The sequence below is a fragment of the Pan troglodytes genome, chromosome 8 (genome assembly GCF_028858775.2).
Source record: "Pan troglodytes isolate AG18354 chromosome 8, NHGRI_mPanTro3-v2.0_pri, whole genome shotgun sequence".
NCBI classification, from domain to species: domain Eukaryota; kingdom Metazoa; phylum Chordata; class Mammalia; order Primates; family Hominidae; genus Pan; species Pan troglodytes.
Window position 1 is genome coordinate 114,880,870 of NC_072406.2, and position 20,343 is coordinate 114,901,212.

Here is a 20,343-nt window from a genome sequence, read left to right on the forward strand (position 1 = left end):
ATACTAGTTTCTTACCTCTTCCTCCCTAGGGCTTCTTGACTCTTATTTCTTGCTAATTTGTAGCAACAGTGGGTTGAAAGAGCCCTGAGAATGGACCTGCCTGAGCCATTTCTGTGCCCCTCTGTAGCCATTGTTTCTCTGGGCAGAGCTCACCTGAACTTGAACCCCAGACCTCACAAGAGGCTTCTATTGCTGGTTGCTGGAAATGGTGATAAAATCCTGTGAGGGGAGGGGCAGTGCGGGGAAGGAGACTTGGCTTTGGGAATGGCTGGAGTGTGACATACTGACTTCTTTTCCTGAAAGTGGCTCAGGGTTTGCCGGGACTGTGTTGCACATAAGACTTCGGTTTCCTCTGGCATTGCATCAAGGAGGCCAGAGTATTTATTATTGTTTGGTTTTCTTGCTTAACACACAAGACTTAAGGATCTCCCAACTGTGATGCACGGTCTCGATGTGGTTTCAAATACTGTCCAATTGATCTTGTGGTTTCCATCGAGGGTGTGAAATCCCTGGTTACCCACCAGGCAGGCAGTGGTGTGAATACCTGTGATCTCCCACCCCTCTGGGTGTGGTTCTGGAGTGCCATGGGAAGTTAGGACAGGCTGGGGCGGACCGCCAGCACAAATAGAACATACCGTCATTCCTGCGTCTCTGTGTAAGGTTCCAGATTCATGGGCCAGGCTCGGCTTGTGCTGGGTTACTGTAAACCAGGATGAGAGAGCCACAGCCAGAGAGCCACGGTTCATTCTCGCACTGGTCATGTGAAAATCACACCCCCACAGCCTTGCCTTAGGCTTTGAAGGACCCCTTCATGCTGCTGCTTGTACCATGTAGCTAAGAGGCACGAGGGATGACCAGCTCCTATGGTTACTTGACTCAGCGGTCGCTAGGTTCAGGACTTTGTGAAGGGTTTTTGGCCAGGGTAGGTATGCTTGTGAGACTGACATCAGTCCTGCCCACGGGGAATTTAGAGCGGGGTGGTGGCAGGGAGTCTGTGAGGCACTCGGAGAACAAGACTGGCTAAAACACGGTTCTGTACAAAATATTGTGCTGCAGTTTGGCTAAAACAGGGGCTCTAAACTGGGACAGTTTTGCCCTTCCCCCATAGGGGACATTTGGCAGTGTCCAGACATGGTTAGCTGTCACAGCTAGGGGAGTAGGAAGTTGCTACTGGCATATCTAGTTAATAGAGGCCAGGGATGTTGCTAAACATCCTACAATGTACAGTTCAGTCCCGTATGACAAATAATTACCTGACTCCAAATGTCAGTAGGGCTAAGGTGGAGAAACCTTGGGGGAGAAACCACAGACTCATAGTAGTCCACTCTGCTTGGGAAGCAGGAGTCACAGGACTGAGGGAAGAAGTACCATATTGTTTTAATAAAGGGGAAATAGGTAGAGCTTTCCTGCTGCCTTCTAAGCAATGTGTGTTCATTATCTGCCCAGAAATTTAGAATTTTCACATTGGTTGTTCCTTTAATCACTAGGTACTCTGTCTTATCAATGACAGGTACAGAGTCATTTTTTGTGGGCCAGTAGATATGACCAAGCCCATCTGAAATATGGATATGACCAAGTCCATCTGAAAAGTCGGATGGAACTGACGTTTCATCTCTTACTCAAATAACCTGAATTACTACCCCCCAGGAGGAGAGGATCTCAGTGGTACCCAAATGACTTTATACATACAACTTAAAGAAAAATTAGGCATAGTTATTTTAGCAGCAGCCCATATTTCAAGCCAGGTACCTATTGCTGTGGGTTGGGTTTATTGTAATCTATCATTAGTAACATACTAACACCCCCACTCCCCCAAGGTTTTCTACATCACTGAAGTCTATTTTAACCTTAAAGTCCAAGCTCTCAGAGTTCCAAAAGTTCTTGTTTCCTTTTTTTTTTTTTTTTTTTTTTTTGAGACAGAGTCTTGCTCTGTCGCCCAGGCTGGAGTGCAGTGGCACAATCTTGGCTCACTGCAAGCTCTGCCTCCTGGGTTCACGCCATTCTCCTGCCCCAGCCTCCCAAGTAGCTGGGACTACAGGCGCCCGCTACCACACCCGGCTAATTTTTTGTATTTTTAGTAGAGACGGGGTTTCACCGTGTTAGCCAGGATGGTCTCGACCTCCTGATCTCGTGATCTGCCCACCTCGGCCTCCCAAAGTGCTGGGATTACAGGCGTGAGCCACCTGCCAAGTTCTTGTTTCTTTAAAGTTTTTTGTCTTTTGAAGACACAGCCTCTGGATTCTGAAGACTTCTTTTATCCTGTGCCTGTTTGCAGTGAGACCCTTGTTAATGTGACCCCTTGTCAGAGTCAGAAGTAAACAGTTCCCTTGAGCAGTGTTTAACTTTTTGCTGGCAATACATCTCTGGTGCTGGTCCCAAGACAGACAACCACACTAGGCAAGTCCCATTATGATCTTCTTTGCTCCCAGCAGGTCTGCTGCAGTGGGATGGAACTGCTGAGGAAAAAAAAAAGGGGGATTAAATTTAGAATTATGCTTAAAATGAGGAATGAGATGTGGCATATGCCTTTCTCAAATGAAACTGGCGAATCTCTTCTCAAGCACATCAGCAACAAATTAACTTGTACCTTTAATATTTCAGATCCTTTTGAAAACTATACCTCTTTCTTCTTTTGAGGCAAAGAAGTGGGTATTCTATTTGACTAAGAGCTATTTTCAAGATACAGTAAAGACTGTTGAGCTAGAGCCCAGTTACAGAAAGGATAAGGAATCAAAATCAGAAGATCAGGGTTTTGACAGTCCCAATTCTGTCGTATTCAATCTTAGTCTAAGTGTCATTTCTTTATAAGATAGGGGGGCAGTAGCGCCTCTTCAGAGACCCTTGCAGTTCTTTTTTTTTTTTTTTCTTTTGAGACAGAGTCTTACTCTGTCACCCAGGTTGGAGCACAGTGGCATAATCATGACTTACTGCAGCCTCCACTTCCCAGGCTCAAGCGATCATCCCACCTCAGCCTCCCGAGTAGCTAGCACCTTAGGTGCATGGGACCATACCCAGCTAATTTCTTACATTTTGAAGAGACAATCTTGCCATGTTGCCTAGGCTGGTCCGGCAACTCCCGGGCTCAAGCAGTCCTCCTGTCTCACCTCCCAAAGTGCTGGGATTACAGGCGTGAGCCACTGCACCCAGCCCCATGCAGTTCTTTTTTATTTTTTTGAGACGGAGTCTTGCTCTGTTGCCCAAGCTGTAGTGCAGTGGCGCTATCTCGGCTCACTGTAACCTCCGCCTCCCAGGTTCAAGCGATTCTTCTGCCTCAGCCTCCTGAGTAGCTGGGATTACAGGCGCCCGCCACCACTCCTGGCTAATTTTTGTATTTTTAGTAGAGATGGGGTTTCACCATGTTGGTCAGGCTGGTCTCGAACTCCTGACCTTGTGATCTGCCCGCCTCGGCCTCCGAAAGTGCTGGGATTACAGGTGTGAGCCACTGCACCTGGCCCGCTTACAGTTCTCTAAGCTGTTCAGGGGAACTGTTTACTTCTACCCTGGACAAAGGGTCACATTAAAAAGGGTCTCACCGCAGAGTGTCTTGCAGGCAGCTGGCTGGCAGGCTCAAATGAGAGGCTGACTTTTAAAAGAGATTTGAAGAGCTCAAGACGGCAGGGTGCAGTGGCTCACACCTGTAATCCCAGCACTTTGGGAGGCGAAGGTGGGTAGATCACCTGAGGTCAAGAGTTCGAGATCAGCCTGGCCAACATGGCGAAACCCCACCTCTACCAAAAACACAAAAATTAGCTGGGCATGGTGGCATGCGCCTGTAGTCTCAGCTACTCAGGAGGCTGAGGCATGATAATTGCTTGAACCCAGGAGTTGGAGGTTGCAGTGAGCCGAGATCACACCACTGCACTCCAGCCTGGGAGTCAGAGTGAGACTGTCTCAAGAAAAAAAAAGTTCGAGAACTCTATGTAAATGTGTACTGTGTATATTAATTATATACACGTATTTACATGTTTGTGCATCTTCCCTGCTTGAAATGATTACCCCAAGGTTTTGCCACATTACAGATCATTAAATAAAGAACACATTCTATTGATTAGATTGTACTTATGAAGGAACAAGATGAACTTGAATATTTCAGGAAGCTTTGCAGCAACAAGAATTGAAACAAACAAGTTTGTTAGGTTTTTTAAACCTAACAGCTTAGTTATTACAAAGTACCCTCCAAGGCAAATTTCATATCTTATCTGTCATTTTTGTGCCTGTCAGCATCTAGCATGAAAGTTTAGGGTAACCCTAAGCCTTAAATTCTTTCTACTAAATTTTGGGTTTTAGGTCCTGGAAATTTTTCCCAGCTGTATGATCACTCTGAACCTGTTTCCTATAAAAAGGTAATGTAGGTAAAAACACCTAGGTCAGTGGTTGATACACAACAGTCACTGGGCAGAACTGGTTGTCTTCCCCATGCTGTTGTGGTAGGAGATTTTTCTAGATTATCTGCAGGTGTTCCCATCGTGCAGTGGAGAAGGGCCCCTCTTCTTTATCCAGGTTCCTATTTGACATGTGTTTAATTAAGATGCTGCTTGAGCCATAGTGTAGAGAATTCAGATGTCTGCTGCTTGTATTTAGGTGTCTTTAGCCTGCCTTAACTTCAAGGTTACTACTAAACTTTAGAGCAGGAAGTGACAGTCAGGTGCCCGCAGGGGCCAGCCAGTGACATGACTGAGTCAAGCAAATGAGATTATTGGGCAGTAGGGATGGGGCGGGGGATGAGACTGTGTAGACTGGAGAAGCTGGAGCCCATATACATCTCTGCCCAGCCTCTTATGGCCCTTTGTGAATGTGGTCCTTGATTTTTCTAGAGAAACTGGAAATCTGGATTTTTGTATGAATTTCTCTCATTTTAAAATGTTGACCGTCAGTTCCACTTTTTTTTTTTTTTTTTTTTTTTTTTGGAGACATGGTCTCACTCTGTTGCCCAGGCTGGAGTGCAGTTAACAGCTCACTGCAACCTGGAATTCCTGGGCTCAAGTGATCCTCCTGCCTCAACCTCCCAAGTAGCTGAGACTACAGGTGCCTGCCATCATGCATGGCTAATTTTTTAAATTTTTTTTTAAATTTTTTTTTTTGAGACAGAGTCTCGCTCTGTCGCCCAGGCTGGAGTGCAGTGGCGTGATCTCGGCTCACTGCAAGCTCTGCCTCCCGGGTTCACGCCATTCTCCTGGCTCAGCCTCCCTAGTAGCTGGGACTACAGGCACCCGCCACCACGCCCAGCTAATTTTTTGTATTTTTAGTAGAGACGGGTTTCACCGTGTTAGCCAGGATGGTCTCGATCTCCTGACCTCGTGATCTGCCCACCTTGGCCTCCCAAAGTGCTGGGATTACAGGCGTGAGCCACCGCACCAGGCGAATTTTTTAAATTTTTAATAGAGATGAGGTCACGCTTTTTTGCCCAGGCTGGTCTCAAACTCCTGGGCTCAAGCAGTCCTCCCACTTCAGCCTCCCAAAGTGCTGGGATTGTAGGCCTGACCCACTGCACCCAGCCCACTTTTTTTTCTTTTTTTTTTTAGGGCGGGGACAGAGTCTTGCTCTGTTACCTAGGCTGCAGTGCAATGGCACGATCTCAGGTCACTGCAACCTCCGCCTCCAGGTTCAAGTGATTCTTCCGCCTCAGCCTCCCAAGTAGCTGGGATTACAGGCACCCGCCATCATGCCCGGCTAAATTTTGTATTTTGTAGAGACAGGGTTTCACCATGGTGGCCGGGCAGATCTTGAACTCCTGATCTCAGGTAATCTGCCCACCACAGCCTCCCAAAGTGCTGGGATTACAGGCGTGAGCCACTGCGCCAGGCACCAGCCCACTTTTTTTTTTTTTTTTGAGACAGAGTTTTGATCTTGTTGTCCACCCAGGCTGGAGTGCAGTAGTGCGATTTCGGCTCACTGCAAGCTCCACCTCCCAGGTTCATGCCATTCTCCTGCCTCAGCCTCCCGAGATGTTGGGACTACAGGCGCCTGCCACCACGCCTGGCTAATTTTTTGTATTTTTAGTAGGGATGGGGTTTCACCGTGTTAGCCAGGATGGTCTCGAACTCCTGATCTCATGATCCACCCAGCTCGGCCTCCCAAAGTGCTGGGATTACAGGCGTGAGCCACTGCGCCCAGCCTCAGCCCACTTTTTAAAAGTTGAAAAACAACGGTGCCATGTAGGCATAGAACTCATTAGTGGGTCCACTGGGGCTTAAGGGCCACTAGTGCAATCCCCACTTTTAAGAGGGGAGAGGCAGTGATACAACTGTGGGAAGAAAAGGACCTACTTCATGGCACCAACTGTGAGTGGATGACAGTAGGCTAAACTGCCCCTCTGCTCTGCCTGAGTGCCACCTGCTACTCACCTGCTCCGCTGCATGCTACCTGCTATTTCAGCCCTCAGCTCTCTGCACCAGCCCTTGCTAAAGAAGCCATGCTTCTCAATGGACTTACTCTGTAGCAGAAGAGGCCAGTGATGAGGAATTCCTGGGGACTGCTTTTCCTTCTAAGTGTCCAGGGGTGAAAGAATGGTCCATGAACCAGGGTCCAGTGCCTCTGTAGCCTGCCAGACTCCACAGGCCTGCATGCCCTGGGACATTGACAAGTAGACCTTAATAAAACCATGGGATATGTTGCAACTTCCGATTTTTGCTGTGGGATTTTCCTACCAGGGTCAAGTAGCTTTTTCTGAATTTGTTATTCAGGTTCCTAATAGCAACACAGGAAATGGATTTTAATTTTTTTGCTGGCTGCTCTGTTTGGGGGCTGTTTAATGAGGATGTAGTTGCAGTGCAGCTTTGGCAGTAACAGTACTGGTGTGGATGGGAGCGTAGCTAACATGTCACTTCTTTTTAAAATTTATGTGTATGATCTATTATATGTTTTAATGGAATGAGTCATAGAGAGTATAAATAATGTGCCTTGATTCTATGTAGGTACTCTTGTGGGTAACTGTGTTGGGACATGTTTGGGATTCTAGAAAACGAATATGAGTCTATTTCATGTTTAGAGAGCAGGAACTGTTTATTGTATGTTCTTTTTAGATCCAGGGCAGTGGTTCTCAAGCTTGAATATACATAAACATAACCAGGGGAGCATGTTTTAAAAGGCGGATTTTCAGTCCCTGCCCCTAGAGGGTCTCAGTCTATCTACATTCTTGACAAATATTTCAGATGATTTGGGGCCCATGGACCACACTTTTGGGAAACACATCCCTATTTTGTTGCATTTGTTGTCTAAGCATGTTCATTGTTATGTGGGGGCAAATTCACTTATATTTATAAGATGCCCTTATTGTCCTGATTCACTGTGTTGCCCTTCCTCAGATTCTTGACTAGTGTTAGTCTTTGGGAGGGACCAGACCAGATTGTTCCAGGATGCCCTGTGGGTTGAAGTCAGTGGACCCCTATTGTCCCCACTACTACCCCTGGGACTCCCCTTTGGGGACCATGACACTGTGGGCTCATCTTGAAGCAGCAGCCATCTCTTTTGATCCTAGGCTTTTCTTACATTGGTCACAAGCTCCAGTCTTTGGCTTTACTCTTTAGGGTACTCTATAGCTAAAGCATGGGGGACTGGGTCTTCTTGAGCCCAGGGAGCTGGAGTCCAGAGCCCTTAAGGAGTAAACCACACTATCAGATCTGAGGGATGAGGCTGAACCTTATCAGAAGATTTACTGGCTTGGTTAGGGGAACCTACCCATGTAGCCCAGGCTATTTGTTCTTTTGGAAAACTACTGAATTCAGCCAAACAGCATAAAAATCCATTCCTAGTGTCCCATTGCATGCAAGACAAAGTCTTGGTTAACTTCTTAGCAGTGGCTTGCCCTTTATGGGGAAGGATGGAATTGAGTAAGCTCTTTTAGCCAAAGCTTATGGAATAATTGTCAGGTGTGGTATATACTAGAAAGGTTACGAAAGTAGTACATGACAACCCCACCATCAAAGAAAGGGAGATTAGACTGGGCACAGTGGCTCCCGACTGAAATCCCAGCACTGTTGGAGGCTGAGGCAGGAGAATCACTTGAGCCCAGAGTTTGAGACCAGCCTGAGCAACGTAGCGAGATCCTGTCTTTACAACCAATAAAAAAAATTAGCTGGGTGTAGTGGCGTATGCCTGTGGTCCTAGCTAATTGGGAGGCTGAGGTGGGAGGATTGCTTGAGCCTGGGAAGTTGAGGCTGCAGTGAGCTATGATCGTGCCACTACACTCTAGCCTTGGTGACAGAGTGAGACCCTGTTTCAAGAGGAGGGAAAAAAAAGAGAGGGGAGACTAGACTAACACATGGGAAGCAATAGGCCAGGACTCCTGCTGCATCATCCCCCTTCTTGGGCTTACTTTCTTCATCCTCAGCCCTTCTGTACTCTCCTTCTGCCCAATTTGAAAATGTGTGCCCTTGAACAGTTCTCTTTATTTCCCTCAGGTCTTTGAACAGTCTAAAAAACCAATAGTGGTCAGGCACGGTGGCTCACGTCTGTAATCCCAGCACTTTGGGAGGCTGAGGTGGGCGGATCACCTGAGGTCAGGAGTGCGAGACCAGCCTGGCCAATTAATAATACAAATAGAGACAAATAGAGACCAGCCTGTCTCTATTAATAATACAAAAAATTAGCTGGGCGTGGTGGTGCACGCCTGACGTCCCAGCTACTCGGGAGGCCGAGGCAGGAGAATCGCTGGAACCTGGGAGGTGGAGGTTGCAGTGAGCCGAGATCGTGCCACCGTAGTCTAGCCTGAGTGACAGAGACCCTGCCTCAGGAAAAAAAAAAAACAAAACCAATACTATCAGGGAGAACGTGATCTTAACTTTCTTTCTTTTTTTTTTTTTGAGACAGTCTCACTCTGTCACCCAGGCTGGAGTGCAGTGGCGCGATCTCGGCTCACTGCAACCTCTGCCTCCTGGGTTCATGCCATTCTCCTGCCTCAGCCTCCCGAGTAGCTACCGCGCCCGGCTAATTTTTTGCATTTTTTAGTAGAGACGGGGTTTCACAGTGTTAGCCAGGATGGTCTTGATCTCCTGATCTCGTGATCCGCCTGTTTCGGCCTCCCAAAGTGCTGGGATTACAGGCATGAGCCACCACGCCTGGCTGATCTTAACTTTCTGATTGTAAAAATATAGGTAAAAATATAGGTGAATACATGAAGCTTTGCCTCCTTACCACCTACAAATATGTTTCTAAGGACCTGGGCTTGAAAGTGCTGCATTTTCAGAACTTGAAGATTCTATCTAGGATAGAACAAAAATAGCTGATTCTAAGTTAAAGTTGTTTGCTGTCTTATTTAGCCATTTCAAATGTCTGCTTTATGAAAACTGCGTTATCCTTTAGCTACAGAGCATTACCAAAATCATTTAGAACTTTTTCCTAGTAGATATGCAGTGCTAGACTTTGGTCTCCTTTCTAGAAAGCCATTCCTGGTTCAAGAATGGAAGGAAAATTTGTTTTGTTGCTTACTCTGCAAGAGCAGCCACAACCTGGCTGGGGGGGATAAATAAAGGCTCAAGGTAAAGAATAAATATGAGAGTTGCAAAAATATTTTTATATTTATTCAAGTCTCCACCATAACCTAAGGGAGGGACTAGCCAAAGCCAACAATGAATTTATAAACTGTGGTACTTTGGAAATTATTTTATTTTATTTTATTATTTATTTTTTACTGAGACGGAGTCTTGCTCTGTTGCTCAGGCTGGAGTGCAGTGGCACAATCTCGGTTTGCTGCAACCTCCACCGCCTGGGTTCAAGTGATTCTTGTGCCTCAGCCTCCTGAGTAGCTGGGACTACAGGTGCGCACAACCACACATGGCTAATTTTTAAAATATTTTTAATAGCGATGGGTTTTCGCCATGTTGGCCAGGCTGGTCTCGAATTCGTAACCTCAGGTGATCCACCTGCCTCAGCCTCCCAAAGTGCTGGGATTACAGGCATGAGCCACTGCACCCAGCCTGGAGATTATTTTAATTGTTATACAAAGCCTATGAGATCTGACCTCGGCTGAATTCTTAGCTCCCCTTTCACACTGCTTTCCCTGAGATCACTGTACTCAGCTACACTAGTCTTCTTTCTCTTCCTTGAGCACACCAAGCTTGTTTCTGCCCCGGTGTTTTTGCGTGGATTTGATATTTCTTCTTCCTGGAACACTGTTCTCACAGGTCTGGTTAAGCTGGCTCTTTTTCAGCAGTCAGGGCTCTACTCAGATGTCACCTACTCAGAGTGGCCTTTCCTGACCACCCTATCTAAAACTCTTTGTCTCATTATCGTGTTTTATTATCCTCATGGAGCTTATTACTGCTAGTGAAATTATAATTTTGCTTGTTAATTGTCTGTCTTCCCAACTGGAACATATTTAAAAATCTTTTTGCCTTTGTCATTCTGCAGTTTCATACAATGTACCTAGGTGTGGGCTTCTTATTATCTGGAAATTTTGTATCTTTTTTTTTTTTTTTTTTTTTTTTTTTTGACAGTCTCACTCTGTCGCCCAGGCTGGAGTGCAGTGGCATGATCTCGGCTCACTGCAACCCCAGCCTCTCAGGTTCAAGCGATTTTCCTGCCTCAGCCTCCCGAGTAGCTGGGACTACAGGCGCCCGCCACCACGCCCAGCTAATTGTATTTTTAGTAGAGATGGGGTTTCACAGTGTTAGCCAGGATGGTCTCGATCTCCTGACCTCATGATCTGCCCACCTTGGCCTCCCAAGGTGCTGGGATTATAGGCATGAGCCACCACGCCTGGCCGAAATTTTGTATCTTTAATCAGTCTTATATAGAAAATTTTTAGTTATCCCTTTAAATATTTCCTCTCCTCCATTCTTTTCTTCTCAAGCTTCTTTCTCATTTTTCATTTCCATGTTTTCTCTTGTGGAAGCACTTTGATGGTAATTTTCTCAGATCTGTTCTCTAGTTCATCAATTTCCTCTTTAACTTGGTCTCCTCTCTGTGTGACCCATCTGTTGAGTTTTTTATTTCAATAACTATTTTTCTACAAGTTTTATCTGCCTGTTACTATTTCTTGTTTGGTAATGTTCTTTTCTTGTGTTTTTAATTCTTTCTTTTTGGCTTTAATCATTTGAAATATGCTTGTATCTTATAGGGACTTTTTTTCAGGAGGGTCTTATCCTGCTATTTGTTGAACTTGTCATCTTGTTTGTAATGGATTAGTTTTGCATACATTTTTATATTTTGGATTGTGAGCTTATCTTCAACAGAACTTTATTTTTATTTTTATTTTTGAGACAGTCTCTCACTGTCGCCCAGGCTGGAGTACAATGGTGCGATCTCGGCTCACTGCAACCTCCGCCTCCCGGGTTCAAGCAATTCTCCTGCCTCAGCGTCCGGAGTAGCTGGGATTACAGGCGCCCGCCACCACGCCCAGCTAATTTTTTTGTATTTTTATTAGAGACGGGGTTTCACTATGTTGGCCAGGCTGGTCTCGAATTCCTGACCTCGTGATCCGCCCGCCTCAGCCTCCCAAAGTGCTGGGATTACAAGCGTGAGCCACCGCGCCTGGCCAACAGAACTTTATGTATAGGAATCCTTTGTGCCGTGGCTGAGGGTAGATCTCTTCAGTTTTGTATTTCTGCCAGATGTTGCAGGTTTATTGCCAGCCTGGGACTACTTTTTGTGTTAAATTTTTGGCTTGGGGATCCTCAGACCATGTAGTAGTACAATTCAAATCTGAAATAATATGTGATCACACATTATTAGAGGAGATACTGTTTTCCTCCCACTTCAGAGTTTTTATTGTCACTATGTGCCAGTGGGCTAATGTTTTTTCTAATCTGTTCTCCCCCTCTGAGGGCCCCAGCTTTGTACTGGTTCTCAGTTCCAATTCCCTGTTTCAGGTGGGCCCAAGATCAACAAACTACCCCACTTTCTAGGTCAACTGGAAAGGCCTGATCTCATTTACTACTGTGGTTTCTAGTTCCCGCTGTCGTTTTTGGTCCCAGGTGATCCTCCTTGCTTTCTTGCAAGTTCAGCTTTGTAATTAAAAGTGATTGTTGTATAGCCAGGGTTTTATAGCAGAATAATTTTTAGTTACCTACCCAGCTATATTGCCAGAAGCGGGAACTCTCCCCTCCCACCCCCCAAATCTCTTGCTCACTGCTATAGCTATCGCATCCCGCATAGTGCCTGGCACATGGTTGGGGGAAGGGGGTCAATACATATGTGTTAAATGATTTGGAGAACTGAACATTTCCATTAGGAATTAGTTCTTGGCCAGGCACGGTGGCTCACACCTGTAATCCCAGCACTTTGGGAGGCCGAGGTGGGAGGATACCTTGAGCCCAGGAGTTCAAGACCAGCCTGGGCAACATGAGGAGACCCTGTCTCTATTTAAACAAACAAAAAAAGATTTAGTTCTTCCTGCAGGGAAAGCCAGAGGTGATGCTCCAAATTAATTCATATCCAGCAGCCAAGATATTTGGTGTCCTGTGCTTTAGCATCCCAGGGAGGACTTCAATTCTTATTTTTCACTCTTAAACTTTAAAGTGTTTTCCTAAGGACATGACGCTGTTGCCATTAGCCAGTTGCTAGCAGAGTTTTCCAGACCCATAAATTGGCAGATTAAAACCATGCCTGGGGAAACATTACTGCCCAGTGTGTCTTTTTATGCTGGCACTTAGAAAGTTTTTACACTGATTAAATTGACCTTTACAGTGGCTCAGCTAAGAATAGCAACTGTAAGATGTGGAAACTGTTGAGGAAAATGTTGTTAGTCCCACAGTTTATACTGCCACCAAAGAGAGGAGATAATTTTTTGCATATGTGCAAAAGGCATACTGTTTATCCTTTCCAGTGTAAAAATGTTTTTTCCAGTTTGGTGTTGGTCTTGCTTGTCTCTTCTTTATGCCTTTGTTTTCTGTTTGGTAACCATGTGTGCCTTGTCTCTCAGAGCTGGTCACTGTGGCACCGGGGCTGAAGGCACATACCTGTAATAAATGGGGCTCCTAGTAGCCACTACCACGGTCATTCCCGAGGTGAAAGGCCTCAGCGTAAGCGCATTCATTATGCACCAAAGTTCCTTTTTGACAAGTTGTACATTTCTAGCTTTCTGGGGGTTTTGTTTTAGCCATGGAGTTTTGTGCAAATGAAAACATTGCCAGGAAGATGATATCTTTAAAATGCAAGTATGATCTTGTTACCTCCCTGTACAGAGTGGTCCCCACCTACCTAACTTTCCTATCTACTTCTTCTACCATCTCCTTCTAGCCAAAGGGCTTTGCTTGTAGCATTTTCTCTGCCTGCGATGTTCTTCCCTGTCCTCTTCCTAGTTACTTTTTTTTTTCTTTTCTTTTCTTTTTTTTTTTTGAGACAGTGTTTCGCTCTTGTTGCCCAGGCTGGCGTGCAATGGTGCGATCTCAGCTCACCACAGCCTCCGCCTCCCGGGTTCAAGCGATTCTTCTGCCTCAGGCTCCCAAGTAGCTGGGATTACAGGCATGTGCCACCACACCTGGCTAATTTTTGTATCTTTAGTAGAGACGGGGTTTCTCCATGCTGGTCAGGCTGGTTTCAAACTCCTGACCTCAAGTGATCCGCCCGCCTTGGCCTCCCAAATTGCTGGAATTACAGACGTGAGCCACCGCGCCCCCTAGTTACTAACTTTTTAACCGTACTGTCAATCTCAGTTCAAGCTTACCTTCCTCCCAGAAGCTGTTCTGGACCTTCTTGACCAGTTCCTGGGTCTTATCTTTTACTCACTGTCACCTAATCTGCACTTTTCCTTCCCAACATTTATTGTAGTCGCAGTTTTATCTGCGTAATTATTTTACCATCTTTCATTAGACTGTAAGTTCCGTGAGGATGGCCTAAACAATATAATAATGTGTAATGTGCTTTGAAGATGCTTGGAAGAAAAGCATAAGCTAGGTGTGGTGGCTCATGCCTGTAATCCCAGCACTTTGGGAGGCCAAGATGGGACGATTGCTTAAGGCCAGGAGTTTGAGATCTGCCTGAGCAACATAGTGAGACCCTGCCTCTACCAAAAAAGTAAAAATAAAAAAGCCAGATATGGTGGCACATGCCTGTAGTCCTAGCTACTCGGGAGGCTGAGGCAGAAGGATCATGTGAGCCCAGGAGTTTGAGGCTGTAGTGAGCTACAGTTGTGCCACTGTACTCCAGCCTGGACAACAGAGCAAGACCTTGTCTCCAATAAATACGTAAATAGTAAAAGCATAGGATAATCATAAAGGGTGCTGATAATTTTTCATATTTGACCTTTCCATTGCATTCTTTCCAGTTCCTTTTTCTTTTCTTCTTCATGTGTCTGGAGCAGCCCACATTGCCACAGAGAACTTGGCTGTTCTGAAACAATTCTGAGTGAAGGCAAAGTGCTTTTTGGATGGTCTTTCATGCTCAGCAATAGTGGCTCACAGAATAATGTTGATAGTAGGAGCCCAGAGAATTTAATTAGCCCAAGGTCACACAGTTAATAGCCCTACTGTAAAAGCTGGGCTTTGAACCCAGATCCAGCTCACTCTTTTTTTTTTTTGAGACGGTCTGGCTCTGTCACCCAGGCTAGCGTGCAGTGGTGCAATCATGGCTTGCTGCAGCCTCAACCTTCTGGGCTCAAGCAGTCCTCCCACCTCAGCCTCCCAAGTAGCTGGGACTACAGGTGTGCAACATCACACCCAGCTAATTGTATTATTATTTTTTTGGTTGAGATGGGGTTTTGCCATGTTGTCCAGGCTGGTCTCAAACTCCTGGGCTCCAGTAATCTGCCCACCTTGGCCTCCCAAAGTGCTGAAATTATAGGCGTGACCCACCACACCTGGCCCCAGCGAACTCTTAACTACTTAGGCTTTGTGTAGATCTTATGCCACCGGGAGGTGTTTGAGTCCTAGGTGTGCAACAATTAGGCTCCTCATATAAGGAGGGGTGGAAGAGCACCAGGCAGCATTTCCACACCACTGTTCTTTGCTGTGGATTTGCATGAGAGGAGACATAGATTTCATGATATCTTGCATTGGCTTGAGGCTGCTATGTCAGGGTGGAAAGGGGATGGGGAGGATAATAAAACCTTAAAGTTGAAGGAGACGGCTGGGCGTGGTGGCTCACGCCTGTAATCCCAGCTACTCGGGAGGCTGAGGCAGGAGAATCATTTGAACCCGGGAGGTGGAGGTTGCAGTGAGTCAAAATCACGCCACTGCATACCAGCTTGGGCAACAGAGTGAGACTCCATCCTCCCCACCCCCACAAAAGAAAATTTAAGGAGACATTACGGGTGATCTTAACCAGACCTAGGGCCATTGAGTAACTTGCCTAAAGTTCATTTCTGTGTAGTGATAGAGCTGGGGTCTACAAAAATTAGCCGGGTGTGGTGGCGTGCACCTGTAGTCCCAGCTACTCAGGAGGCTGAGGCAGGAGGATCAGTTGAGCCTGGAGGTCGAGGCTGCAGTTAGCCGTGATCAGGCCACTCTACTCCAGCCTGGGCGACAGTTAGACTCTAAGTGAAAAAGAAAAAAGTAGGGGGGTGCGGGGAGAGCTGGGGCCAAACCCAAGGCTCCTGGGTTTTCCATACCACTGTTGACTGACACCAGCATGTCTCTCTGAAGGAACTCACTTTGGCACTCATATCTCACTATCTCCTGAATCCTCCTTCACTTCTTCCTTGCTAGAGGTACACCTTCTTTCGTACCGCTGCAGCAGAAAATGACAGTTCCCGTAACCAAGACTATCCCAGGCAGCTCAGGGACTCTGTATTTAGAGGAGGGAGAAGGACCACAGGGGACTAGATATATAGATGGCCACAACTTGTGATGGTTCAACTTAGTGATTTTTCAACTTTATGGTGGTGCAATTGATACATGCAGCCAGTAGAAATCATTTGTTTTTCATTTTAATACAGTATTAAGTAGATGACATGAGATATTCAATACTTTATTGTAAAATAATTTGTGTTAGAGGATTTTACCAAACCATAGGCTGATGTAAGTTCCGAGCAGTTTAAGGTAAGCTAGGCTAAGCTATCCTGTTCAGTAGATTAACTGTGTTAAATGCATTTTTGACTGCGATATTTTCAATTTATGATGGGTTTACCAGAATGTAACCCCATCGTAAGCCGAGAAACTTCCGTACTGTGTTAAAAACTGTTTGAGGAACACTGGATTAAATGATGCTTCCACTGTTCTGCTCTCCCTGGGAAAGCGGAGGCAGAACGGTGAAGCAGAGCGAGGTCTTGTTTATTCCAGGCCCCCTGCCTCGGTGCACAGAAGATCCGAGAGAAAAGCTGACTGACAGCAGTAGGTCATGAGGATGCCACTTGTTTAGATTTCAAATGCATTCCACTCTATGTCTCACTTAGGACCAGTTGACAGCCGTGTGTTCCGAGCCTGGGCTGCCTCTGGTGAATTTTCCTGAGACAGAAGTGTCATTGGATTCTTTCTTGTGCCAAGTGTAGGCACCACTGCCTCTTTTAGAAACTATGTGGACACTTTGAACTGTGCTCTTTCAAGCCAGTGCCGGAAGAATGGCATTCGCAGGGCCTGGTAAACTGGGGAGAAACTTTCTGATGTTTTTATCAAAGGCATGTTTTGCTCTGAAGTCAAAGAGTGTGTGTTCTGGCCAAAGTAGCAAGCATAGATCTGTTTTTTCCACATGCACCAGGCTTCAGAGGAGAAGTTGACTAGATAGCCAGTGTCTCATTTTGCTTGTGGTGGGCATGGGATGGTGAAAACGGAAGGAGGAAGTACAGGGGACAAGATATTTAGATGGTCCACAACTTGCGATGGTTCAACTTAATGGTTTTTCAGCTATGATGGTGTGAATGGCATACATGGCCAGTAGAAATCATTCTGTTTTTCACTTTTAGTGCAGGATTAAGTAGATGGTATGAGAAATCCAACTTGATAGCCAGTGTCTCATTTTGCTTATGGTGGACATGGGAGGGTGGTGGTGGGGCGGCGGGGGAAGGAGCACATAGAAGGAACTCTGCGTGCAATGTTGTGAGGGCCTCGTTGTCAGGGTTTATAAATTTCTCGTTTCCTTCTTTCTAAACTCTCATATCAGAATGTAAAGTTTTTAAGACCAAGAAACACCTAAAGATTTATGGTGGAAACGTGCACTAAGCCGGGGAACTGGTTTTCAGCCCTGTGCTTTCTCTTGTCCTCTCCGTGTGGCTTCAGGTGCCAGTCCTGTTTCTGCCCAGCCTCTAGCCCTGTAGACAGTCACTGGAGTGCCTGGTGTATACCCTTGGCCAAGTAGACAGTGTAGTAAAGCATGGCCCAGAGAGGAGGAGCCGACCATGTGACTTCAGTTTCCACTGGCAGCTGTCCGCCGGATGTGCACTGTGGGCAGGGCCAGCCTGAGTTGCCGCAAATACTGTGGCTTTAGTTTATTTGCTGAGCAGGGCTTTTTTCCTTCTTAACTCTGAGCTTCTTGGGGATAAGGACAATGTCTTATTCATCTTTGTATCCCTTGAACCCAACACAATGCTTGGCACAAAGACAGCGTCCAGTAAATGACTGTGTTATTGTTTAGAATGAAGAAATGTTGAAGGCCACATATAGCAGATGCCTTACAGGTTTCGTCATCTGCATAGTGGCCCCAAGTACATTTTGGGCTGAGGTTAACGTTGGTCTGGGAGGTATTTTATATCTTACATGTGAAACTTTTTTTTAAAGTTCCCCTCCATCCTCATCCACCAGTGCTGTGGACAGAATTTGGCAGACAGCTAGATGGCCACTCAGTAGTGCCCTTTATGTGAGTGTCCCTGACAAGGGACAGTATGAATCCTGGATCCAGTCAGGATTCTTTTTCAATAAGCAAAAATGATCTAGCAGATTGAAATTAGACTGGGTTATCTGAGCAGTTCGGCCCTTTATTGAAAAGTAAAGAATTTCAGTTGTAGATTTTTTTTGTTGTTGCCCTCTTTAGGATCACACTGTGAATTAACCTTGGAGAGAAAGTGTTTTAAAAAGAAGAATGGAATAACTGAGCAGATGCTAATCCTAGAATACATACCGCTTTAATTATTCCAGGAAGTTTCACAGAAAAGCCAGTTTTATTTAAAATGTACTGCTAATTACCAGGGAATCAACACCCTCCTACCGGCTGAGGTTAGCACCGGAACATGAAATGTTTCTACTTGGACCTAAAGTGAGGCAGCCCTTGCCTGTCCTGTCCGAGGAAAACTTCACTCTGCCAATTGCTTTTGTGTCCTGAATCTCCTCTCCTCTTTAATAAACCATATTTTTTCCCCTAAACTCTGTTGTTGTTGTGTAAATCTTTTAAAGTTTTTTTTTGTTTGTTTGTCTTTTTTATTTTTTATTTTTGAGATGGAGTCTCGCTCTGTCGCCCAGGCTAGAGTGCAGTGGCGTGATCTTGGCTCACTGCAATCTCTGCCTCTCTTGTTCAAGCGATTTTCCTGCCTCAACCTCCTGAGTAGCTGGGATTACAGGCGCGCACCACCACGCCTGGCTAATTTTTATATTTTTAGTAGAGACGGGATTTCATCATGTTGGTCAGGCTGGTCTCGAACTCCTGACCTTGCGATCTGCCTGCCTCGGCCTCCCAAAGTGCTGGCAATACAGGTGTGAGCCACCGCGCCTGGCCAAAGTTGTTTTTCTTAATGGAATAAACATTGATACAAACTGTTTTGGGGGCTGGTGAATAGACAACCAGGAGGACAATGATGAGAAGGAAAGTGTTCAAAAGCTGTCATTTAATATGCTAACATGCTTTTTTAATTTTTTAGGATAAGGAAGCCTGTGTGGGTACCAACAATCAAAGCTACATCTGTGACACAGGACACTGCTGTGGACAGTCTCAGTGCTGCAACTACTACTATGAACTCTGGTGTAAGTCCTTGCTCGGGTGCCTCTCAGTGTCCCAGGGTCCCAGTTACTGCCTCTGCTTAGTGGGAAACTCTGGGCATTAGCCCTTTTCGGATTCTCTTGGGGACAGTGTTGGTGAGTGGAATCTGTTTATGGGTTCCAGAAGTGCTTCCTTTGTAGAGGAAGAGAGTTCTGGTGCTCTTTGGACTTTGTTAGCTGAAGACTGGAGAATATGGTCTTAGCCAGGTCTGCTGCAGAAGCTCTTGCCTGAGGTTCTCCTGGCTGCCCTCTCCATTGTGTGCTGAGCAGCTGACAACAACTTAGATGCTTCCTTGGGCCCTCCCAGAAGCCCAGGTTTGCCTTTCTTTTTTTTTTTGACAGAGTCTCGCTCTGTCACCAGGCTGGAGTGCAGGCGCAACCTCAGCTCATTGCAGCCTCTGCCTCCCGAGTTCAACTGATTCTCCTCCCTCAGCCTCCTGAGTAGCTGGTACTACAGGTGCGCACCACCATGCCCAACTAATTTTTGTATTTTTAGGAGAGATGGTGTTTCACTGTATTGGCCAAGATGGTCTCGATCTGTTGACCTCGTGATCTGCCCGCCTCGGCTTCCCAAAGTGCTGGGATTAGAGGCGTGAGCCACCGCACCTGGCTGGCTTGCTGTTTTTGCAGAGAGAGGTTGCAAGCCAAGCTACTATGAATGCCAGGCCACTCTAGATGGTCACTATGCCATTTTCTTGTAAGGACCACAGGGGCTTCCAGAATTTCCCATAGAACCTCATGGAGTGCCTCTGTTTCTGAGGGTCCTTCAGAAAGGAACAGTCTTTCCCTAGGTCCCTGCCTATAGAGGACCTTCTGGAGAAAGGGAGTCTTGAGGCTCAGCTCCTTTTATTTCTTACCCAGTTCTCACATGGAAGCTCCTGGAGGATTCTCCAGTGTACCTAACCTTTTACTGTCAGCTAAATGCCATGTGGAGGCTGGGCACAGTAGCTCACGCTTATAATCCCAGCACCCTGGGAGGCCAAGGCATGTGGATCACTTGAGCCCAAGAGTTCAATACCAGCCTGGCTAACATGGTGAAACCCCCTCTCTACTAAAAATACAAAAATTATCTGGGCATGGTGGTGTGTGCCTGTAGTCCCAGCTACTCAGGAGGCTGAGGCAGGAGAATCACTTGAACCCGGGAGGCGGAGGTTGCAGTGAGCCGAGGTTGCGCCACTGCACTCCAGCCTGGGCAACAGAGCGAGGCTCCATCTAAAAAAAAAAAAAAAAAAATGCCATGTGGAAACCATCTTTGTCTTGCCACTGGTTTGACTGAAGCCAGAACCACTTGCTTCTTCAAGTTGCACGACAGTGGTGATGGTGTTAGGGTCTTCAGGGAGTGACCCAAGGTTGCTTCAACTGACACTCTTTGTACTCTGACCTTCCTGGAACTCAGACGAGACAGTGTAGGATGCTGGACAAAGAATGAGAGGGTGTGGGGGGGTGGTGCTTAGGACAGCGAGGCCCCAGGTGACTGACATTGCAGTAGTTCTTACAATTGTCTCTTGAGAAAGGAGACTGCAGGCGGTTTCCCCAGATGATTCTAAGCCCTCATCACTGCCTCCAT

The 20,343-nt window shown here is 46.2% G+C and overlaps 1 protein-coding gene across 4 annotated transcripts in view; it reads left to right on the plus strand.

Moving 5' to 3' along the window:
* WBP1L (WW domain binding protein 1 like) overlaps positions 1–20,343 on the plus strand; it is a 75,202-nt gene that overhangs the window by 38,309 nt on the left and 16,550 nt on the right. For 3 of the 4 annotated variants that reach the window (XM_016919256.4, XM_016919255.4, XM_016919257.4), the window contains exon 2: positions 18,659–18,761. In XM_016919256.4, coding sequence (XP_016774745.3) covers positions 18,659–18,761 — 103 coding nt within the window. Of the gene's footprint in view, positions 1–17,838; positions 18,021–18,658; positions 18,762–20,343 lie in introns of those variants that run through there. The other variant, XM_063781132.1, reaches the window with a different exon arrangement.